The sequence below is a fragment of the Vigna umbellata genome, chromosome 2, assembly GCF_029865625.1.
Source record: "Vigna umbellata cultivar VRB3 chromosome 2, Vumbellata_1.0, whole genome shotgun sequence".
In the NCBI taxonomy this organism is placed as follows: Eukaryota; Viridiplantae; Streptophyta; class Magnoliopsida; order Fabales; family Fabaceae; genus Vigna; species Vigna umbellata.
In genome coordinates, this window is record NC_142166.1 from 19,451,666 (window position 1) to 19,471,424 (window position 19,759).

Here is a 19,759-nt window from a genome sequence, read left to right on the forward strand (position 1 = left end):
TATTATGTAATTATAATATCATAAAAATAATGGAAAACATTTTTTTAGATATCATTTTATAACTTCAATAAACAATATTTTGAACTTTAATAATTATTGTAATAATTAATATTTTAATTATATTTTACTTTACTTTTTATTATTAAATGTAGATATTGTGTTTTCAGTAATAATAATATAAAATAATTATTATTATATTATTATTATTATGGTTATAATTGAAGCCATTAAATTTTGTTAAAAAAAAAAAAAGTTCTTGGACAAAGGTATGTCCCTACTACCTAACATTTCTCTTGGAAGTAAAGTCTGGTTTTGACTATGGATCTGAACCCACTAATTGTTTGCCCATTACCAAACCCCATTTCCGTTAACTCTAATTAATCCATTATTTCATTGTGTTTTGTTTTACTACCAAATCACTTTTGCTGCCTCACTCATCACTCTCCACAAAAACAATACCAAAACATTCCATATCATAACTCTGCATCTCATTCTTCTTCCTCACAACCATAATCCTTCTCCTTAGTTTGCTACTTTTTTCCGGTTCAACTTTCTTTCCTGCTTCGCTCATCTCTCTCTTTCTACCCTAAACCACTAAATCGATCTAAATTTCTCCAAATCGTAAACCCCTTTTGCTCAATTCACTTAATTCTCCCCCCCTGCTGCGCTGTCGGCTCGTGGGTGAGTAAAGTTGTCGTTTTTGTCTTCTGGGTATGGCTGGTTCTGTTGTTTCAATGTCTTCTTCTTCTTATTGCCGTTGATGTAATTTGTGTGTTGTCTAAGTCCCGTTCTTATTGATGTTTTGAAATTGGGGATGCTTCTTTTTTGTTTCGGACTGGATTTGGTTTTTCAGGCTTTGGAGCAAAGACGAAGATGGGTGAGGGAGAGCGTTTCCAGCTGGGGACTGTGGGCGCGTTGACTCTTTCAGTGGTCTCATCTGTGTCCATTGTGATTTGCAATAAGGCGCTGATGAGTTCATTGCATTTTATTTTCGGTATATTATCTTCCCTCTTGATTGTTGCAAGCTTGTACCCTTGTTTTGTTTTCTATTTTTTCCACTTTTTTTGTGTTTTGTGTCTTTCATTTCTTCCTTTTCTAACCTACTTGTTCCATCAGTATTTGTGTGATTTCATGTGTGCTATTACAATTGAAGATTCATAATTTTAACCCATCCCTTCCCCTCCTCTTGCCTTTTTTGTTGGAACTTGGAACTTGATCCATTGTACTTGCTGCCACTCCTTGTGATGTAGTCTGCCAGCGATCTAGACTGTGTACTCACCTAGGGTGTGTCTGGTTGGCTGTTTAAGCAGAAATTTTGTAATGACAATTACGCCATACTTGCTTCTTTCAACATGAGAATGTGGAAAGGGAAATGTTTTTCGTTATCACTTTTGGTTGACAATCATTTTCAACCAACTCAACTGCCCATGCCCTTAGAGAAACTAGAAGTGTTAGTTGGAGATTGGATTTGTCGAATTCTACAATTTGTCATGTTGCCTTTATGTCTAGAATTTAGTTTCCTAGATACTATATCCGGGAATTGATATGATCTTTTGGATTGTTGATATCCCTTCTTTTTCTAAATTAAATATTGCCACTTTGGACGTATCTATTGTTGTCTGTATTCACTAGGCGTTACCACGTTAAGTATTTTGTTTTCTTTACTTCTTTTTCTGCAATCTATACAGCTGCTTAGTAATGTGAATAATATATGAGTTTCCTGGTAAAAATTATAACAATTGATTTGGTTTTCTGGAAGTGCCTAAACATTAGATATTGCTTATCATTATTGTGCTTTTTAATGTACCTGTTTTCTTTCCCATTGACAAAGAAGGTGAACTTATCTCCTCTGAAATTTGGTGTATGATGATGGTTTAGCTTATTTCCATATAAGTGCAAATTTGAGCTTTCATGTTTACACTTCGATGTATTTTCTGAGGTTTACACATTTTTTAAATTTGTCCTTTTTGATATGCAGCTACAACTTTGACCAGCTGGCATCTGCTTGTAACATTTTGTTCCCTTCATGTGGCTCTCAAAATGAGATTCTTTGAGCATAAACCTTTTGAGCAGAAAGCTGTAATGGGATTTGGGATTTTAAATGGGATCTCAATTGGACTTTTAAATTTGAGCCTGGGGTTTAATTCTGTTGGCTTCTATCAGGTAGGTTTGTTATGGTTCTGTTTTTCTCACTTGATTATTGTTGACTCTGAACATCTCTGTGATATTCTTTTTCAGATGACTAAGCTGGCCATCATTCCTTGTACTGTACTGTTGGAGACCCTTTTTCTTGGGAAGAGATTCAGGTTCCATTTAGCTTCTTGTCAGTACTATGATTTTTTATGTTTGATTGTTGATATGTATGCTAAAAAATGTTAGTTATGTAATGGTCAATGAAAGAATTGATTCATTTACTGACCTTCCTTTGTGTCTTATTTGTTGTCTCTCTCTCTCACGCGCACACACACACATACACACTTACTCAATGTTCTGACCTCAAGTATGTTTGTATCTAATTGTTATGCACATTTAACCATTTGAGCTTACCTGCCTTTAGTATTTTCAATAAATAAATTCATTGTTCTCTTTTCATTGTTATTGCAGTAGGAGAATTCAATTTGCCCTTACTATCCTCCTTCTGGGTGTCGGGATTGCTACTGTCACAGATTTGCAGCTCAATGCTCTTGGCTCCTTCTTATCATTTCTTGCAGTGATTACAACTTGTGTTGCTCAGATTGTATCCTTTAAATAATTTCATTTGCATTAACGCTAATTATATTTGCAATATTGTCTGATCAATTGTGATATATTGAATAGAAGAATACACTGGGGACTTATTTTTGAACCTTTTCAACTTTGGCATATATTTTTATATACTCTATTTTGACATATTCTGTATTTTCCTTTGTCACTTATAGCGATTATCCTCTGCCCCGAGGTACATGAGGTGGTTGAAGAACTAAATCATACCCCTAACTTGATTTTTTTTTTGGGTTTTCTTGTTTAAATTGTGCAAGGCATCACATGAAGAGCCTCATTTTTGGCCTAGGAGCCCCTGTTTCCCTTGACTTTGGACAAGTTCATTTTCTTTATCTAGAGGCTGTCATTTATGTTATTTGAAGATAGTTAGGAGTAAAATATAAGTTTTTACTGCGCTTGAAAGCTTTACATAGATGATTGTTTGATTTATTTTCCTGGGATATCATTGTTTTATCTGGTGTCTTCCTTAATTAGTTGCTTTTAGATGACAAATACTATCCAAAAGAAGTTCAAGGTTTCTTCCACCCAGCTTCTCTATCAATCATGTCCATATCAAGCAGCAACCCTGTTAATATGCGGTCCATACCTGGATAAACTTTTAACCAACCAAAATGTATTTGGTTTCAAGTATACAACACAAGTGACGGTAAGAGTTAAATTATTAAACAAGTCTTCCCAAGTTCCTACTCATGGTTATAGTTGCAAATAAGACTTATTTTATTATTCTCAAATCATAAAAAATACATTCTCATACCCTCTATTTGTAATAATCTAGTTCTTCTAAAAAGGGAAATAGGAAAACTAGGAAAAATAAAATAAAATAAAAGATCATGTATCTATTTCCTCTAATTAGGAAGATTCTAAAGATATTATCTCAAATTACAACACTCCTCCTCAAGTTGGTAAATGAATATCAGTCATTGCCAACTTGCCTACAAGATCTTGAAATCTACCTGGAGGAAACCCTTTTGTAAAAATATCTGCTATTTGAAGTTCTGTAGGAGCATGAGTTGTAATCACAAAGCCTCTGTCAAGATTATCTTTGATGAAATGTCTGTCAATTCCAATGTGTTTGGTTCTGTCATGCTGTACTGGATTATGGGCTATGCTCATAGCAGACTTATTGTCACAGTGTAGTTGCTCCGGGTTCTCCACTTTGACTTTAAGATCATCCAAAATGATTTTCATCCAAAGTCCTTCACACATTCCTTGATCAAGGGCTCGAAATTCAGCTTCTGCACTAGAACGAGATACTCTATCTTGCTTCGCCATGTTACCATACTATCTCCAAGAAATACACAATACCCATAAGTAGATTTTCTGTAAGTAATAGAACCTGCATAGTCAGCATCAGTATATATCTTCATAGTCAATGTGTCTTTTCTTTTGAATAATAGCCCCTTTCCTGGACTTGACTTCAAGTATTGGAGAATTTTGTCAACTGCTTGCATGTGTCTCTCTCTTGGATCATGCATAAATTGACTCACTACACTAACTGCATAAGCAATGTCTGGTCTTGTGTGTGATAGATAAATCAATTTCCCCACCAATCTCTGATATTGGGCCTTCTCTACAGGAGCACTTTCTTCACTTTCAATTCTGTGATTCTGTTCTATTGGAACTGTTGAGGTTCTACATCCTAGCTTTCCTGTTTCTTTGAGGAGATCAAGTACATATTTCCTCTGAGAGATGAAAATTTCGTTCTTGGAGTAGGCAACCTCTATTCCAAGAAAATATTTGAGTTTTCCTAGGTCTTTCATTTCAAATAGAGCTGCCAATTTTTCTTTTAATGCCAATTTTTCTGTTTCATCATCTCCTGCAATAATCATATCATCTACATAGACAAGCAATAAAGTGAGTTTACCTGTAGAAGAGTGCTTTATGAATAGAGTATGATCTCCTTGGCTTTGTCTATATCCCAAGGAAACCATTGCTTTTGTAAATCTTCCAAACCATGCTCTAGGGGATTGCTTAAGACCATACAATGCTTTCTTCAAGAGGCATACCTTGTTTCTTTCATTTTTCACTTCAAAACCTGGGGGAATCTCCATGTACACTTCCTCATCTAGATTTCCATGAAGAAAGGCATTCTTCACATCCAGCTAGTGTAAGTCCCATCCAAAATGGGCAACCAAAGCGAGAATAACTCGAACTGTATTCATCTTTTCCACTAGGGCAAATGTCTCCTCATAATCAATCCCATATGTTTGGGTATATCCTTTTGCCACCAATCTAACTTTATATCTTTCTATTGTACCAAGAAAGTAAGATAGAGTATCCCGTTCTAGTGCAGAAGCTGAATTTCGAGCCCTTGCTCAAGGAATGTGTGAAGGACTCTGGATGAAAATCATTTGTACCCTTTTTTATTAGAAGGATACCCAATAAAGACACATTTAAGAGCTCTGGGATCTAATTTACCACGGTTAGGAAGATGAGAGTGAACAAAAACAATACATCCAAAGACTCGACTAGGTAGACTCATTAGTAGGGAACAGAAGGAAGAAAAGACAATAGAGACTCTATAGGACTAATGCCATTTAAGATACTAGTGGGTAACCTGTTGATGAGATATGTGACAGTTAACACAGCTTCTCCCTAATAATTTTTTGGAACAGACATTTGAAAGAGAAGAGCTCTAGTTACTTCAAGAAGATGACGATTCTTTCTTTCTGCAAACCCATTTTGTTGAGGGGTGTTAACACAAGTTAGTTCCTGAACAATACCATTATGAGACAAAAAATTGAGAAATTCATGATTCACATATTCAGTACCATTATCAGACCTGATTCTTTTGATGTTTTTCCAAATTGATTTTGGACAAGATAGAAAAAATTAACAAAAATTTGAAAAACTTCGGACTTATTTTTCATAAGGTATGTCCACGAGACACGGGTATAATCGTCAATAAAGGTAACGAACCATTTGGCTCCGGAAATAGAATCTATGACAGGACCCCAAACATCAGAGTGAATTAAATCAAATGGAGAAATACTCTTTTTGTGACTAATAGGATAAGATGCACGATAATGTTTTGACAATTGACAAATATCACAATTAAAAGACTCAACAGACTCTTTGGTAAACAAGTGGGGAAACAAGAACTTGATAAGACTAAATGAAGGATCCCCAAGCCTTTGATGATGTAACCATATTTGAGATTTTGCCCACGTCTCAGATGTAGCTTGTTGACTCATGATTTTTGTGTTGCTTTGGTCATTAAACACTAAAAAATACAACCCGCTCTGCTCCTTAGCAGTTAAAATTGTCTTCCCTGTGGCAATAAGTTGGAAAAAATGTTACTGAACAATTTAAATCTTTTATGAGTTTTTTGCACAGAGATAACACTATTAGCTAATTGAGGAACATGTAAAACATCCTTTAATACAATAGATGAGTCCAAAATTATATTCCCAGAGCCGCATATAGGTATACCTTGACCATTCGCAACTATAATAAGTTATTCTTTATTTCTTTTACCATATGAGTCGAAGGACACACTGAAAGGTGTCATATGATCAGTTGCACCCGAATCAAGGATCCAAGTACCTTGAGACACATGATCAACAGTATTGAGGCAAATTTTACCTTTTATGGACAGAGTACATGATCCAAAGGGCTTATTCATTGATTCATCCATTGCTTTCAAAGGAATAATTTTTACTTCAGACATCCATTAGAACGCAACCAGGAGTCTCCAAGACGATGACGACGTATGAGTCACACCGAGAAAAAAGGAGCAGAACTTAAAACTCAGATCTACTCAAATATAGGCCAAACGAATCGTCACCAACCCTAAAAACAGACTCAGGAGGCTCCGACGACTCTTCTGTGGTGGCGACGGCCAGTGGGTTACACCGAGAAAAAAAGAGCAAAACTTAAAACGCAGATCTACTCAAATACAGCCAAAACGAGTCGTTACCGTCCCTAGGAATAGACTCAGGGGGCTCCGGCAACCCTGTCTGTGGCATCGGCGGCGAGTGGGTCTCGCCGGAGATGGGAGCGTGAGCTACATGCGCCGACGACAATGGCGGCGCGTGGCGGCTCCTCTCATGGAGCGACTTCCGACGTTGTGATCGCCGGTGTTGGGCGCACCTTTCTGCCCTTTCTGCCAATATTTATTTTTATTTTTATGAACAATATAACTATAAATTTTATTTATTTAAAGTTATATAACTTTGTAAACTTATTTGAATTAAGATATTATTTATATAATTTTTTTTCATCTGAAGTAAACTCTTACGAGTTTACGAGTTGAGTTTACTCGACTCTCACAAGTTTATGTAAACTCTCGAATCTGATAACCTTGTTCTACTCCTCTTTTTAACGTGTTATCAACTGCTTCTTTCTGCCTTGCAGGTTTTCATTATCCTTTCCTGCCTTATCTCCATCTCTGTCAATTTTAGTACATTCCTTGTTATTGGAAAGACATCTCCTGTGACCTATCAGGTTCTTGGACACCTGAAGACATGCCTTGTTTTGGCATTTGGTTATATACTACTCCAAGACCCATTTAGCTGGAGAAACATTCTGGGAATTATGATAGCCATGGTGGGGATGGTTTTATATTCTTACTATTGCACACTTGAGAACCAGCAAAAAACCGTTGAATCTTCATCACAAGCATCCCAGGTTTGTTCGGAGAACTTTGCATGTCTTGGTTTTTGCACTGTAACAATAATTTCTAGAAGTACATTCTGTCACTATTTCTTCTTAACTTTTCCAGACAAGGGAAGGTGAATCGGATCCTCTGATCAATGTGGAAAATGGAAGTGCGGTTGTGAGTGATACAATTGGACAGAGACAGTTGTCTCCTGTATGGAGCAAGAGCAAAGACTAGTATGTTTAATGGGCTTTCGTTATAGCATTGTCAAGAACAGTTATAGTCCTTATAGAGGGTTAACACCCGTGATCCATTTGGAATTAGGAACTGGAATTGCTGCCAAATACATGTCCCTGTCATTTTTCTCAGTAGCTATAGTCTAATATTTTCAGAACCGTTTGCCGACCAACAATATTAGGGAGGGGAACAAGTACATGGTCATGTCGGAATTCTATTGGCCAACAGATATGCCGTATAGTATCATACAGTTTCTGGTGATGTTTTCACATCATGTTACATTATAATTTCATATAGATATCCAAACTTTTTTCTTTGCCTGAATAACGTATAAACAGCTACCGGTTATTATTATTTTTTTATTCAGAGTTTTTCCCGTGTGTTTTTTATATGTACTGATGGTATTGCTATACCAAAAAGTAGTCATTTCTTCCAGTCTTTATTGTATTATTTCTTTTTTGAAGCTGAACTTATTTGAAGCATGACGACCGCATTATACTCCTGCCCTTTATCTTTTTTTTGTATATTGTAATATAAATTGAAACTTATGCTCTTTTAAGGATAGTGCCAAGAAAAATATTTCTGATTTCCCAGTTGATTTTGCTTCCCATGTTGACTACTTCAATTAAAGCGTGCGGCAGATACGGTTACGAGTGAATGAAATGAGGAAGCATGTAAAATAATTAGGATCTAGGAGTAGGAACATACTTTGCTAAGGATATATTTGGGTAAATACGTGTTTATCTTGTTAATGTAAGGAAATACTTTTCACTTTTGTAAAATACTGTACTGACATTCAACCTTGATGAAGGTTCATCAAATCTATTATGTGAAAACCGACTCAATGTCAAATATCTTATAAGCTGGAAATTTCGGTATCCATTTTACTGATGCAACAATGTTATGTATAGAAACTAACGAATTATCAATTCGCGTATTTATTGCAAGAAAATAAGTAGAACTTCCGCCTTGAAAGACAATCAATGACAGTAGTATGGTACCTAGAGCTGAGGGTGGATGTGGGGATAAAACATTATTCTAACTTTTGAATGCATTGTCAACAACGCTTGAACTAAGAGCATTTACATTATTTATTTTGAAATGAGAATATTGAGTGATTGATTATACTAGTTACATGCTTAACGCGTGACTTGTTTCCCGAATAAAATAATAGTAGTAAATAAATAGACGCAGCGTCGGCAGGTGGTGCTGTGGTGTAACAAGCCCATTGAAACTGGTGTGCAGTTATGCACGCGTGTACACCCTTTAATATTCAATCACTATATTTAGAAATACTACTAAATACAAATAAGTTAGTCAATTCAAAACATCAGTTTTAATTAGTAAGTAAACAATTATTTATAGGGTGACAAAAATATACACCATTCAATTATAAATCCTTTTACGCGATAAATTAATCATATAATCTGTATTAAATACGGGAACATATGTATTACTAGCATTTTATTTTGTGACAAAATATTTGATTTATAATTCCATCCACTCTTCTGTCACCGAATCTCCTTCATTTAGGTGTGTCGCAGAAGGTCTCCATATCTTTCCCGATGGCTGCGCGAGCCCTATTGACCAGAAAAACCCTAGCATCGGTGCTCCGCAATGACGCGAGGCCTCTCGGAGTAGGCGCAGCGGTGGCTACTCATTCCCGCGGTTTGCATGTGTACACGCTACCTGATCTGGACTACGACTATGGCGCACTGGAGCCAGCCATCAGCGGTGAAATCATGCAGCTCCACCACCAGAAGCACCATCAGACTTACATCACCAACTACAACAAGGCTCTTGAGCAGCTCCAAGATGCCGTTGCCAAGGCCGATTCCTCTGCCGTCGTTAAGCTCCAGGCCGCCATCAAGTTCAACGGCGGAGGTCTGCTTCCCCTTTCTCTTTCTTTTTCGTTTCTTCTTTTAGTTTTGGTTTATCGAATGCTGAATTACGGCGACTGCGTGATTTGTTCATTGAATTAATATCGAGTCGTGAATAGTTGACAGTGGATTATTTAGTTTGTTGTGTTGTGGATGATAAGTAAGTGGCCTTTGTTGATGTAATAGGTCAGGTGTAAAATACAGGCAGGGGAGTGGGGATTTGCTTAATACGCCGCTGTGATTTTGGTAGTACTTAGTGAAAGTAACGTATTGTATTGTATCCTAGGCATTGAGGCACAGATGCTTAAAATGACGACCAATCCGTTTGTTTCGTACTCGAACGAACACAATTTTTATTTTACCCAAATGCAGTAGTTGTGTAACATGGATCTTTGAGTGCTTGTGTGTGTTTCCCAAAATTTTATTGTTGTCATTCTGCTTGGAATCCGAAGGGGGTGGTTGGTGTGTAGCATCTATACTAAGATGGATTGGTTGATGAGAATGAATAGTGGTTGCATATTTTTTCATATTTTACTCTTTGTGTGAGAAATTATGCCTGGTTTAAGAATGAACCAAACAGACTTTTGAGTGATGGAGCCAGGCTATATCTTCCATGGTTTTTAAAGTTTTCTAAATGTACAACTAAGGATCATTTCTTGCAGGTCATATCAACCATTCTATTTTCTGGAAAAATCTAGCTCCTGTTCGTGTAAGTTTGTATCTTTATCCTATTTTTTGGATGTATTTGGTCTTTGGTAGTCTTTTACCTAATAAAACTTCTCCCCTTTTGTAGGAAGGAGGTGGTGAACCACCGAAGGGTCCACTGGGATGGGCTATTGACACGCATTTTGGCTCTTTTGAAGCATTGATACAAAAAGTTAATGCAGAAGGTGCAGCACTGCAGGGGTCTGGTTGGGTGGTGAGTTGATCAGATTCTGAAATTCCCAGAATATTTTCGTTCCTTGCATTAATGTCTTGGTCGTTGTTTGAAATGTTGCTTCCTTTTGCGTATTCTGTACTGCCTTGCCAGTGGCTTGGTCTGGACAAAGAGTTGAAGAGGCTTGTAGTTGAAACCACTGCCAACCAGGTAAACTGACCCTTCCATCGTCATTTCCCCTCATCATTTTCTACATGATCCTAATAGGCTTCATAGATCAGCAGTAACATTAAAAAAGAAAATAAATGAAAGTAGTCCTTTGGTCTGGCCTCCAATTCTCCCTTTTTGTATTTCTTTTGTATCACTTGTAAGTTGTCACACCTTTCAAGATCTTTTACTTGATAGTCAACAGTCAAAGAATACTTCACCAAACAATACTTGTAGTAAGGCTTTGTAAATTCCTATTTCTCTAAGTAAAGAATATCTTGCCTGGTGGACAAAAATAAAATGTATTATATGCATATCAAACTATATTTACCTGTGTAAACCAACTGTGTTTATTTGTCCTTCCATTCGTTTTTAATCTCTTTTTCATGTTCATTTTCTCTTGTCATTTATTGCTGAGACAGAGCAACCTCTCAAGTTCTCATATTTTTTAGCTTTAAGTCTGACCACGGGAGGACCTGCAGTCACCTGCCGCCATATCTTATCAGTTTTCCCCCCAATTCATCTCTTTAAACTGTTGATTCTCTTTGACTGCCGTTTTATTCTTTTCTGATCTGGCTATCAAACTGCTTCTTTCAATTTATTAGTCTAGACCCAACCTCCAAAACACCAACAGATCTCAGGTGAACTTTTTCTCTCTAGCTCTATTTAATCTTGCTCTCTCTGAATCAATGGTTGACTTATAGTTGAAGGTTGCAGAAGTAATTTGGCCTGTTTTCATTTTTTCTAGATCTGTTAAGACAAGTTTCAGTCATGTCAGTTCAGTTCTAATGAAGTTTTAGCAATTAATGATTACAGCGACCTGCTACGATATTTTAAAATAGCCAGGACTTAATTCTAAATTAACAAAAAAGTGTTGGGACCCAATTAGTATTGAGTGACATTGTTGGAATGTGGAGGACTTCTTCAAATTTTAATGGTGTTCAGATGTATAAATATTGCTATAGTGAAAACTATAGATAAGAGAAGGAACTAGTTAGAGTTTTTTGTCTTTTCTCGATCCTCATACTCATTTTTTTAGCTTTAGTGAACCATGTTTATTCTCTCTGCATATATGTCTATTGATTTTCACATGTACTTATGAACATTTTGTATGCAGGACCCACTGGTTACCAAGGGACCAAATTTGGTTCCGTTGCTTGGCATTGATGTTTGGGAGCATGCGTACTACTTACAGGTAGAATTGACTTGGTGATCCACTACTGATTGCATGGTTGCTGTAATATTGTTATTTGAATCCTGTGCATATTTTCAGTTTGGTGGTTATGACTTGTGAGATGCAAAGAAATATTGAGGTGTCAAATTTAGGGTCTGTTTGGGTGGTCAAAATTTGATTCTTGGTTTCCAAATGGAATTTCAAAATAAGATATGTTCAGTTAAAAGAGAATTGAATTATTTTTATCTCAATTTTTAAGCACTTTTTTAGAGCTTATTTCATCCTAACAATTTTATCTTAATAAAATGCCAATTACAAAGAATTGGTTTCCTAACATAGTTAATATTCTGACTTATTTTCATCCTGAAATTCGACCTTCAAACGTTCTTCCAGAGCTTCTATATTTATTTGCATTTTGATAGATGATATTATTGATTGGTTTTAGTGAATCAAAATGTGAGTTTAGCGTGAACATAAACTAATAATAGAGACAAGTAGAAAATGATGCAATAGCTTTCTCCTAAATCTCAGAAGTTTATGATTAACTGCTGTTAAGATCTCTTATGATTAGGGATAATAGTCCTTATAAGAATTGGGTAATCCTCCCCCGTTCTTGGGCTAGGTTTTGCAATTGGAAGACTTTGTACAATTTTAGTCACTATGTTATACTTATGTAATTGTGATAGTCTTCTTTTATCAAGAAGTCGATCAACACTCTCCTCTTCTAAAACACACACGAAAAGACACAAAACAGTATGTATATTATTGTTGTATGAATGAACCAATGTACAAAGAATTACACCAGAAAAGCCCTCCCTCCACTGGAACAAATATCCCATCTATACCCAAATGTACAAAAGAACTAACTAACTCCCTGTACAATACATCCCCTATTTATAGTATTTCCTCCCCTTCACACTTCCTGACTAACGGTCAACAACCTTTCCCGCTTTCTAAACTCCTTACCCTGCACTCATTTCCTCTTCTTTCTTTCATATACCTTTAATACTCTATCAAATTGCTCATATTTAGTCCTCAGTTTGTTTATTTTCTTGAAGCAAAGTCTTAGTAGTTTTTCAGCCGTCCAAATAAAGCCCCTCTTCCTAAAATTCCGTCCAATAATTAACAGAAATGTAGAGGTATGAAAAAACTTTCAAATGTATAAATTAGCAAAGGAAGACATGTATAAAATGCAGCAAAGCCATTTTTTTGTTTTTTTATTATCAAAGTAAAACAAAAGCTTAGTGAAGCTTATAATTTCAAGAATTCAGGTAAAGTCACAACTTACAATGGAATATTCATTTTTCGTCCTTTATGTTAGTTAGGAATTGGAATCCACACACCCACCGTAGATTAGAATATTCACATACTCACAAGTTTAGAAATAAATTAATTTTTCGTCACGTACAATATGTTGAAACTTTTATCGTGCTATTATTTGGCAATCAGGAGGAAAAGGTTACACGCTTTCCCAGATTCCTAGATGCATATCCGTTGTTAAAAATAATTCTGATGTATGCTTGTTTTTCTTAATGCAGTACAAGAATGTTAGACCAGATTATCTGAAGAACATTTGGAAAGTTATTAATTGGAAATATGCTAATGATGTGTATGAGAAAGAGAGCTCTTAGTCTGAAAGTGCTGAATTATATGGTACCTGAGATGACAGATTTCCAGCAAGGTGAGAAAAGTGGAATAAAATGATGTAATGTAGAAGATAACACTAACTATTTATACAGTTGTGACAAAGAACCTCTAGCTTTTATGGCTGCATTGCTCATGTCTTATGGATTTTCTGATGCTCTGTTAAGGTGCTATTTGTGTCCGTCGATGTATATTTTTTGCTTCTTGGGTGTGATCCTTTTTGTCGAATAAGTAGTATAATTATGAAATCCAAGCCCCGTATTATTTGTTGGGTGAACAAGTGGGAGTTATTTAGTTGCGATTATTCATTAGAAAATTAAATTTAAAAGAAATCTTTAGAATTAGGATATAAAATGATTATTCTTAAAAATAAATTATTCTAAAGCATTAAGACAGGAGTGAAGTATCAAAGAGGTCCCTAAAATATATGGACGAGGACCGATAAAGCCTCGGAAAGAAAACTTCTTGCACGTTAGTCCTAAGCTTTTTATTCGATGAATTCTTCCGTTAATTGAAACTCCATATTTAAGACAGAAATTGCAACTTAAAACAGTGTTGCCGAAGCTCTGTTTATTGAGAGCTTGAATAACATCCTCGGATTTAGATTTTGAATACTTGTTCTTTTTCGCAAACAACTTGTTCTTGTAGCTTTTGAACATCGTTTGGTCGCTTCAACTGCCTCCTTCACCGTAATCTAAGCTTTAGCTTTCAATTTCAGTTAACTACCACTGTAATTGTCTTTCCAATAGGAGTGTTTTTCAGCTTCGCTTGGATATATTTTTCGTTTATCATCTTCAACTTTCTTTTGTGCTTTCTTTAATTCCAATAGTGTTTTGCAGTCCCCTTTTATTGGTTGTTGGATTTTGATTTATTCCATTGATATTAGAAAATTAAGTTTTTCTTTTCTTTTCTAACTTTTTACAGATGTGGATTGGATTTTCTAATGTAGGTATTTGAGAATGTAGGACTTTGGACAGGAATCGAGTAAGGTTTTAATCATGGTGGAAAAACAATTGAGGTTGAGAAAGGCATTGAGAAAGTTGCAGTTGTTGAGGGGGAGAATTGAAGAAAGAAATATTACAAACAATCTTATCTACAAGTGGGAAAATTTGTCAATTGGGCACATAAACGAGGATAAGGTCTTCTGATGATAGAACTATTAATGAAAAGACAAAACTTTAAAATCTAAGGTGAAAATTGTTTTTTTGAAAAATATTAACGGTAAGAAGAATAAGAAGAAGAAATTGTAAGCTGAAAATTTTAAAGAAGAAATCTACGGTGAAATCTAAGACATGAGATAAGAAGAAGAAATTTAAGGTGAATGCAGATGGATGGGTGGAACGATGGGGAGTAAAAAATGTTTGGGGTCCTAAAAGTCAGCGAAGCACTGCGAACTTCTAGACCTGGTTTCTCCAAAGGAGGTAGATGTTTTATTTAGTAGTTGATACATCCTCTATAAGATGTGAAAGATCTAACATGTTCAATTCAAAAAACTCAAAAATAACATGACCCATTATAGTTTCGATTATCAAGAAAAGAAACAAGAAACAATAGATGAAATGAAAAAACATGGAAAAATTAGCATTTGACTTAACTAAAAAACAATTCTAATGTTGATGATGACATCTTGACTAACAAATGAGTGAAAAATAAGGTAACATTAAAATTTTAGTCTTTTAAAATTTACTTGTTTAACAACATATTTTGTCTTTAAGCTTTTCAAATTTCCCTATTCAAGCACTACATTTTATTTAAAATGTTCAAGGAATGTATTGAGAATATTCTAGAACACTCCTTTAGTGAAAAACTGTAACTCCAATGTATTTTTAGACGAAAGTTACGTTATCACAAAATAAGTTTTGTATGGTTTAAGCTATTATCTTCGATCTCTACTTTGTTTTGATAATTCTTTTCATTCTCACGTTAGTAATTCTCCTTGTTTTGTTAATTTTATTACTTACACATTGCACATTAGGTGTAAGTTTGATGACTTGGTCCAAACAATGGACCTATCAAAAGGAAAATAATTCAATAAAAATCACATAAAGTTGCCAAATAAGGAGCATGGTTGTCAAAACCTATCAACAAGGAGCATGTAAGCTCAAAATCAACCTACCAAGGTTTATTCTGGTCACCCATTGACATGGTCAAGCCGCCTAATGTAGATGTTCCAAGAGCTCCTTACATCTAGCTTTGCATATCAGGCGCTCAACAACCCATTCACACGCCCAATGCTAGTGTCCAACAATCCTCGATCATATTTTTCTTATTTTTCTGCATATGTTAAATGAACACTTTCATGTGACATTTGATCCACATATCACGACTGATGATTAGCCATGTATGATAGGCATGAGCAAAGAACTAAGTTTCCTATAAAACTAATACCATGTACCATGTAAAAGCACTTGAGATAATTGAAATGTTATTTTGTTGAGATAACTCCAGAGCCTACTTTCTCTTCTTGAAAGTCACTAGTTAAAGAGACCTTGAGCCTCATCTAGCCTCCTTTCATGGCTAGGCAACCTCACCTAGTTTGAATCCACCATAGTCACCACTCTCACTTCCTATCACCTCGAATAACCTCATTTTCTTCTACTGCCATATCACCATGAGCTTCCTTTGCTGCTGCATGATGGAGTTTGCCTCGTTCAGTCTGGATTCTGGAGCCATAAGAGTTTAATCTACTAATAATGTTACTTTTAGTTTATTGTTCTAGTAATGTTATTTTTCAATCTTATGCAAGGTATTTGAATAACATATTTTTATATGGTTGCAATTAAGAGATCCACATCAGTTAAAAAACAAGTGCATTTAGAAATACTGTGGAGAAGGTTACCAGTATTTTCGTACCACCTCAACCACCATCTCCGCAATCTTCTTTGTTGAGATATGATTCTCATGTAAAACCTAAACTAGTAGATGAAAAACTAGTCTCGAAGGTAATATAATTTCAAATCCTACTCCTGGGACACGAAGTGATTCACCTTCAAATATTGTATCACAGTTTAAAATTGTTCTAATAAAACACAACGTAGACACCAAGAGCTGTTTGACAAAAACATTTGTTTCTACCAATATGCTTTCTGACCCATAGGTTCATTTACACTGTGAATTGCAAATCTCTTGCATTATGCAATAGTCACTCATTTTATTTATATTCTCTCGGCATAACAAACCAATTGCTCCTTTGGTTGATAAAGTTCCATTGGAGCAAGATGCTAATTCCACGAAAGAGTTTAGAGCTCAAATCCTAGCTCCAGTCCGAAAGATCAAACACTAGAAATTGAACCTCCTAAAGTTACTATTGAAAGCCAAGTCAATAGCAACTTAGAACAGGGAAGATTAGATATAGGTCAAGCGAAGATCGTGCCTATCAGTAGTGAGGAGAAAAGTTTGAAAGATAAAGCAAGTACAACCGCAAATGAAAAACAAACAAGTACTACTAAAACAAATGCAGTAGTGTTCGAAAACCAAGGAAGTGTTAAGAATGATACTAAGAATAACAACTTGACAAAGGAATAGCAACCTTCAAGCAAATGTAGTTAGTTTGGTCTTCAACCTTGACGTCTACCACGACATAGAAAGGCGCAATGAGATAAAGGCTCAAATAAGGACTACAGATTATGCCGATGTTGCCGACGATATCAGTGACGATCATTATTACAGGCAGTAGTGGCGGTCTGATGGTTACGACACCAAACGGTGTGGTAGGAGAGTCATGTCACTTTCAATCTAAGAAGACAAGAATTAGAGAGGAAAAAAGCTATAACGACACTACTATCTCTAACAACCTGGGATGCTTCCATTTGGCATGAATATAAATAAGGAAAAGTTTTCCACACATGAATGATGAAGAATTCAAGTTTTTTCCCTCTAATGTTTTTTTTTTTAATTTTAATTACATCCATAAATAAAATTATAATTAAAACATATGTACAAAGACATATGAAAAAATCAAATACATGATGAAAATCTCATTACACATATTGAAGACGTGGAACCAAGGTTATCAAATTCGAGAATTTATGTAAACTCGTGAAAATTTCGTAAACTCGATTCATAAACTCAACTCGTAAATTCGTCTCGTAAACTCGACTTGTAAACTCGACTCATAAACTCGTATTGTAAACTCGTTTTCTAAAAAAATAAATAAATAACATATTAATTCAAATAAAATAATTATACAAAATAATTTAAGTATTTTTATTTCTATTTTTTAATAAATAAATAGAGATTTTAGTTAAATTTAATTTATTCCTAGATATACATTAAATTATTCCTAATTTTAGTTTCCAACTATAACATTATAATAAATTAAAAATCTTAATTAATTAAAAACCTAACATATATATATACATATACATATATATATATATATATATACATATGCATACATATACATATACATGTATACATATATGCATACATATACATGTATATGTATGTATGTATATGTATGCATGTATATGTATACATGTATATGTATATATATGCATGTATACATATATGTATGTATGCATGTATATATGTATGCATGTATATATGTATACATATATATATACATACATGTATATATATATATATATATATATATATATATATATATATATATATATATATATATATATATATATATATGTATACATGTAAATATATATATATATATACATATATATGTATACATGTAAATATACATGTATATATATAAAAATAAGAGAAATAATATCATGACACATTTTTACATTCATTTTACATAAGATACAAGGGTAAAATGGTTATAAAAGTATAAAAATTTGTATTTTTTCAAGAAGAGAATAAAAAATAAAAGTAGTGTCAAATGAATGTTCAAAGAATCATTATTCTATATATAATATTATCTTTCTAAAAGTTGCACACCAACTTGATAATAAAATCCCTTCATTCAGCTGACATAAAAAAACTCATAAATTTCCTAAATCCTTAAAATCCCCTAAATCCCTTTTTGCTGACAAAAAAAACTTACAAATTTCCTAAATCCCTTCTTCCAAAAAACGGTGCGGAGCTGACCAACAAAAAAAAACTCACCTTTTTGGAATAGAGAAGAGGACTAGAGACAACCTCAAAGACACTAATGGCAAACGAACAACTATGCGATGAGAAAACGACGACACAACTATGCAACGAACAAATAATGATACGATAAACGAACAATGCGCCATTAGGGATGAGCAAATAGTGACGTCACAAGCGGTGGCACCACAAGCAATGAGGGACATAGTAAGGAGACCATCAACAAGACGCCAATCTATTCTTGACAAGTTTTGGGTTTAAAAAGTTTCTCCTCTAAACTCGCTAACTCAGTTGCAAACTCTCGAGTTTGGATAAGTTGACCAAGTTTGCTTTGGAATCTACCGAATTTACACCAAAAGCGAATTTCCTGAGTTAACTCGAATATTGTGTGTAAAAACGTAAATTCGTACAAGTTAATTAACAAATTTAATAAGAGTTAAATATGTTTTTAGTCCCTAAACTATTGGTCATTTCTGGTTTTCGTCCCTCTTTCAAAATAAGGTACAATTTGGTCCTCATTCTTTTCGAAACTTTAGTTTTAGTCCTCGAAACTTTGGTTTTAGTCCTCGAAAGCTACCAAATTTTTAACGGTGTTAGTTTTCGAGGACTAAAACCAAAGTTTCGAAAAGAATGGGGACCAAATTGTACCTTATTTTGAAAGAGTGACGAAAACCAGAAATGGCCAATAGTTTAGAGACTAAAAACATATTTAACCCATTTAATAAGCATGCATAGAACACTATTACTATATAAAAAAAACTAACATTTAAGTTCAAAAAATTTGAAAAGAAAAACATAAAAATGAAACAAAATAAAACCAAAATCACTTGATAACTTAAAAACAAAAGGCATATTTAACAAATTTTATAATATAACAATCTATTTTAATATTTCATTCCTTTCCTCAAATATCTAATCACATTTTTATTTAAAAAAGTGGACTTCAAACAATTTTTCAGAAAAAATAAAATTACATCTTTGCCACCCCATGTAATAAACAATGGTATGCGATACGTAAAAAGAATCGTGTCTGCATGAAATGCTAAACAAACATTTCAGTTTATTCAAATACTACAATTATATGAATGGAATTTAAATTTAAAGAACCAAGATAAAACTTTGTTTAAGTCTAAGCTAAAAGCACGATTAAATATAAAGATTTTAATGTATAAAGATATGCACATTAAAAATTAGGGTTGAAAATATTTTTATACCTAAAACATCAGTTAATTTAGTCGTAATTAGAGCAAAAGTAACCATTATTATTAAACTTAAACAGAAACGAATATGTCTAAGTTAGTATATTCAATCTAAGTTAGTATTCACAC

General features: G+C 34.3%; 2 protein-coding genes across 3 annotated transcripts; both read left to right on the plus strand.

Annotated features, from left to right (window-relative positions):
• Positions 1–401: 401 nt before the first annotated feature.
• LOC124820708 (UDP-xylose transporter 3-like) lies at positions 402–8,032 on the plus strand. 2 transcript variants are annotated; one of them, XM_047292460.2, is made up of 8 exons: positions 402–711; positions 854–994; positions 1,979–2,163; positions 2,239–2,306; positions 2,605–2,737; positions 3,245–3,406; positions 7,117–7,389; positions 7,484–8,032. In XM_047292460.2, exons 2-8 carry the CDS (start codon positions 874–876, stop codon positions 7,595–7,597), a joined length of 1,056 nt encoding a protein of 351 aa, XP_047148416.1. In that variant the 5' UTR covers positions 402–711; positions 854–873; the 3' UTR covers positions 7,598–8,032. The 2 variants fall into 2 exon arrangements, with proteins under 2 accessions (XP_047148416.1, XP_047148417.1); XM_047292461.2 differs by having other exon boundaries at positions 402–681.
• Positions 8,033–9,066: 1,034 nt separating this feature from the next.
• Positions 9,067–13,560, plus strand: MSD1 (manganese superoxide dismutase 1). Its single transcript, XM_047292462.2, has 6 exons — positions 9,067–9,481; positions 10,140–10,186; positions 10,271–10,396; positions 10,508–10,564; positions 11,679–11,756; positions 13,274–13,560. The coding sequence occupies exons 1-6, from the start codon at positions 9,163–9,165 to the stop codon at positions 13,364–13,366; spliced, it is 720 nt and encodes a 239-aa protein (XP_047148418.1). The 5' UTR covers positions 9,067–9,162; the 3' UTR covers positions 13,367–13,560.
• Positions 13,561–19,759: the final 6,199 nt, after the last annotated feature.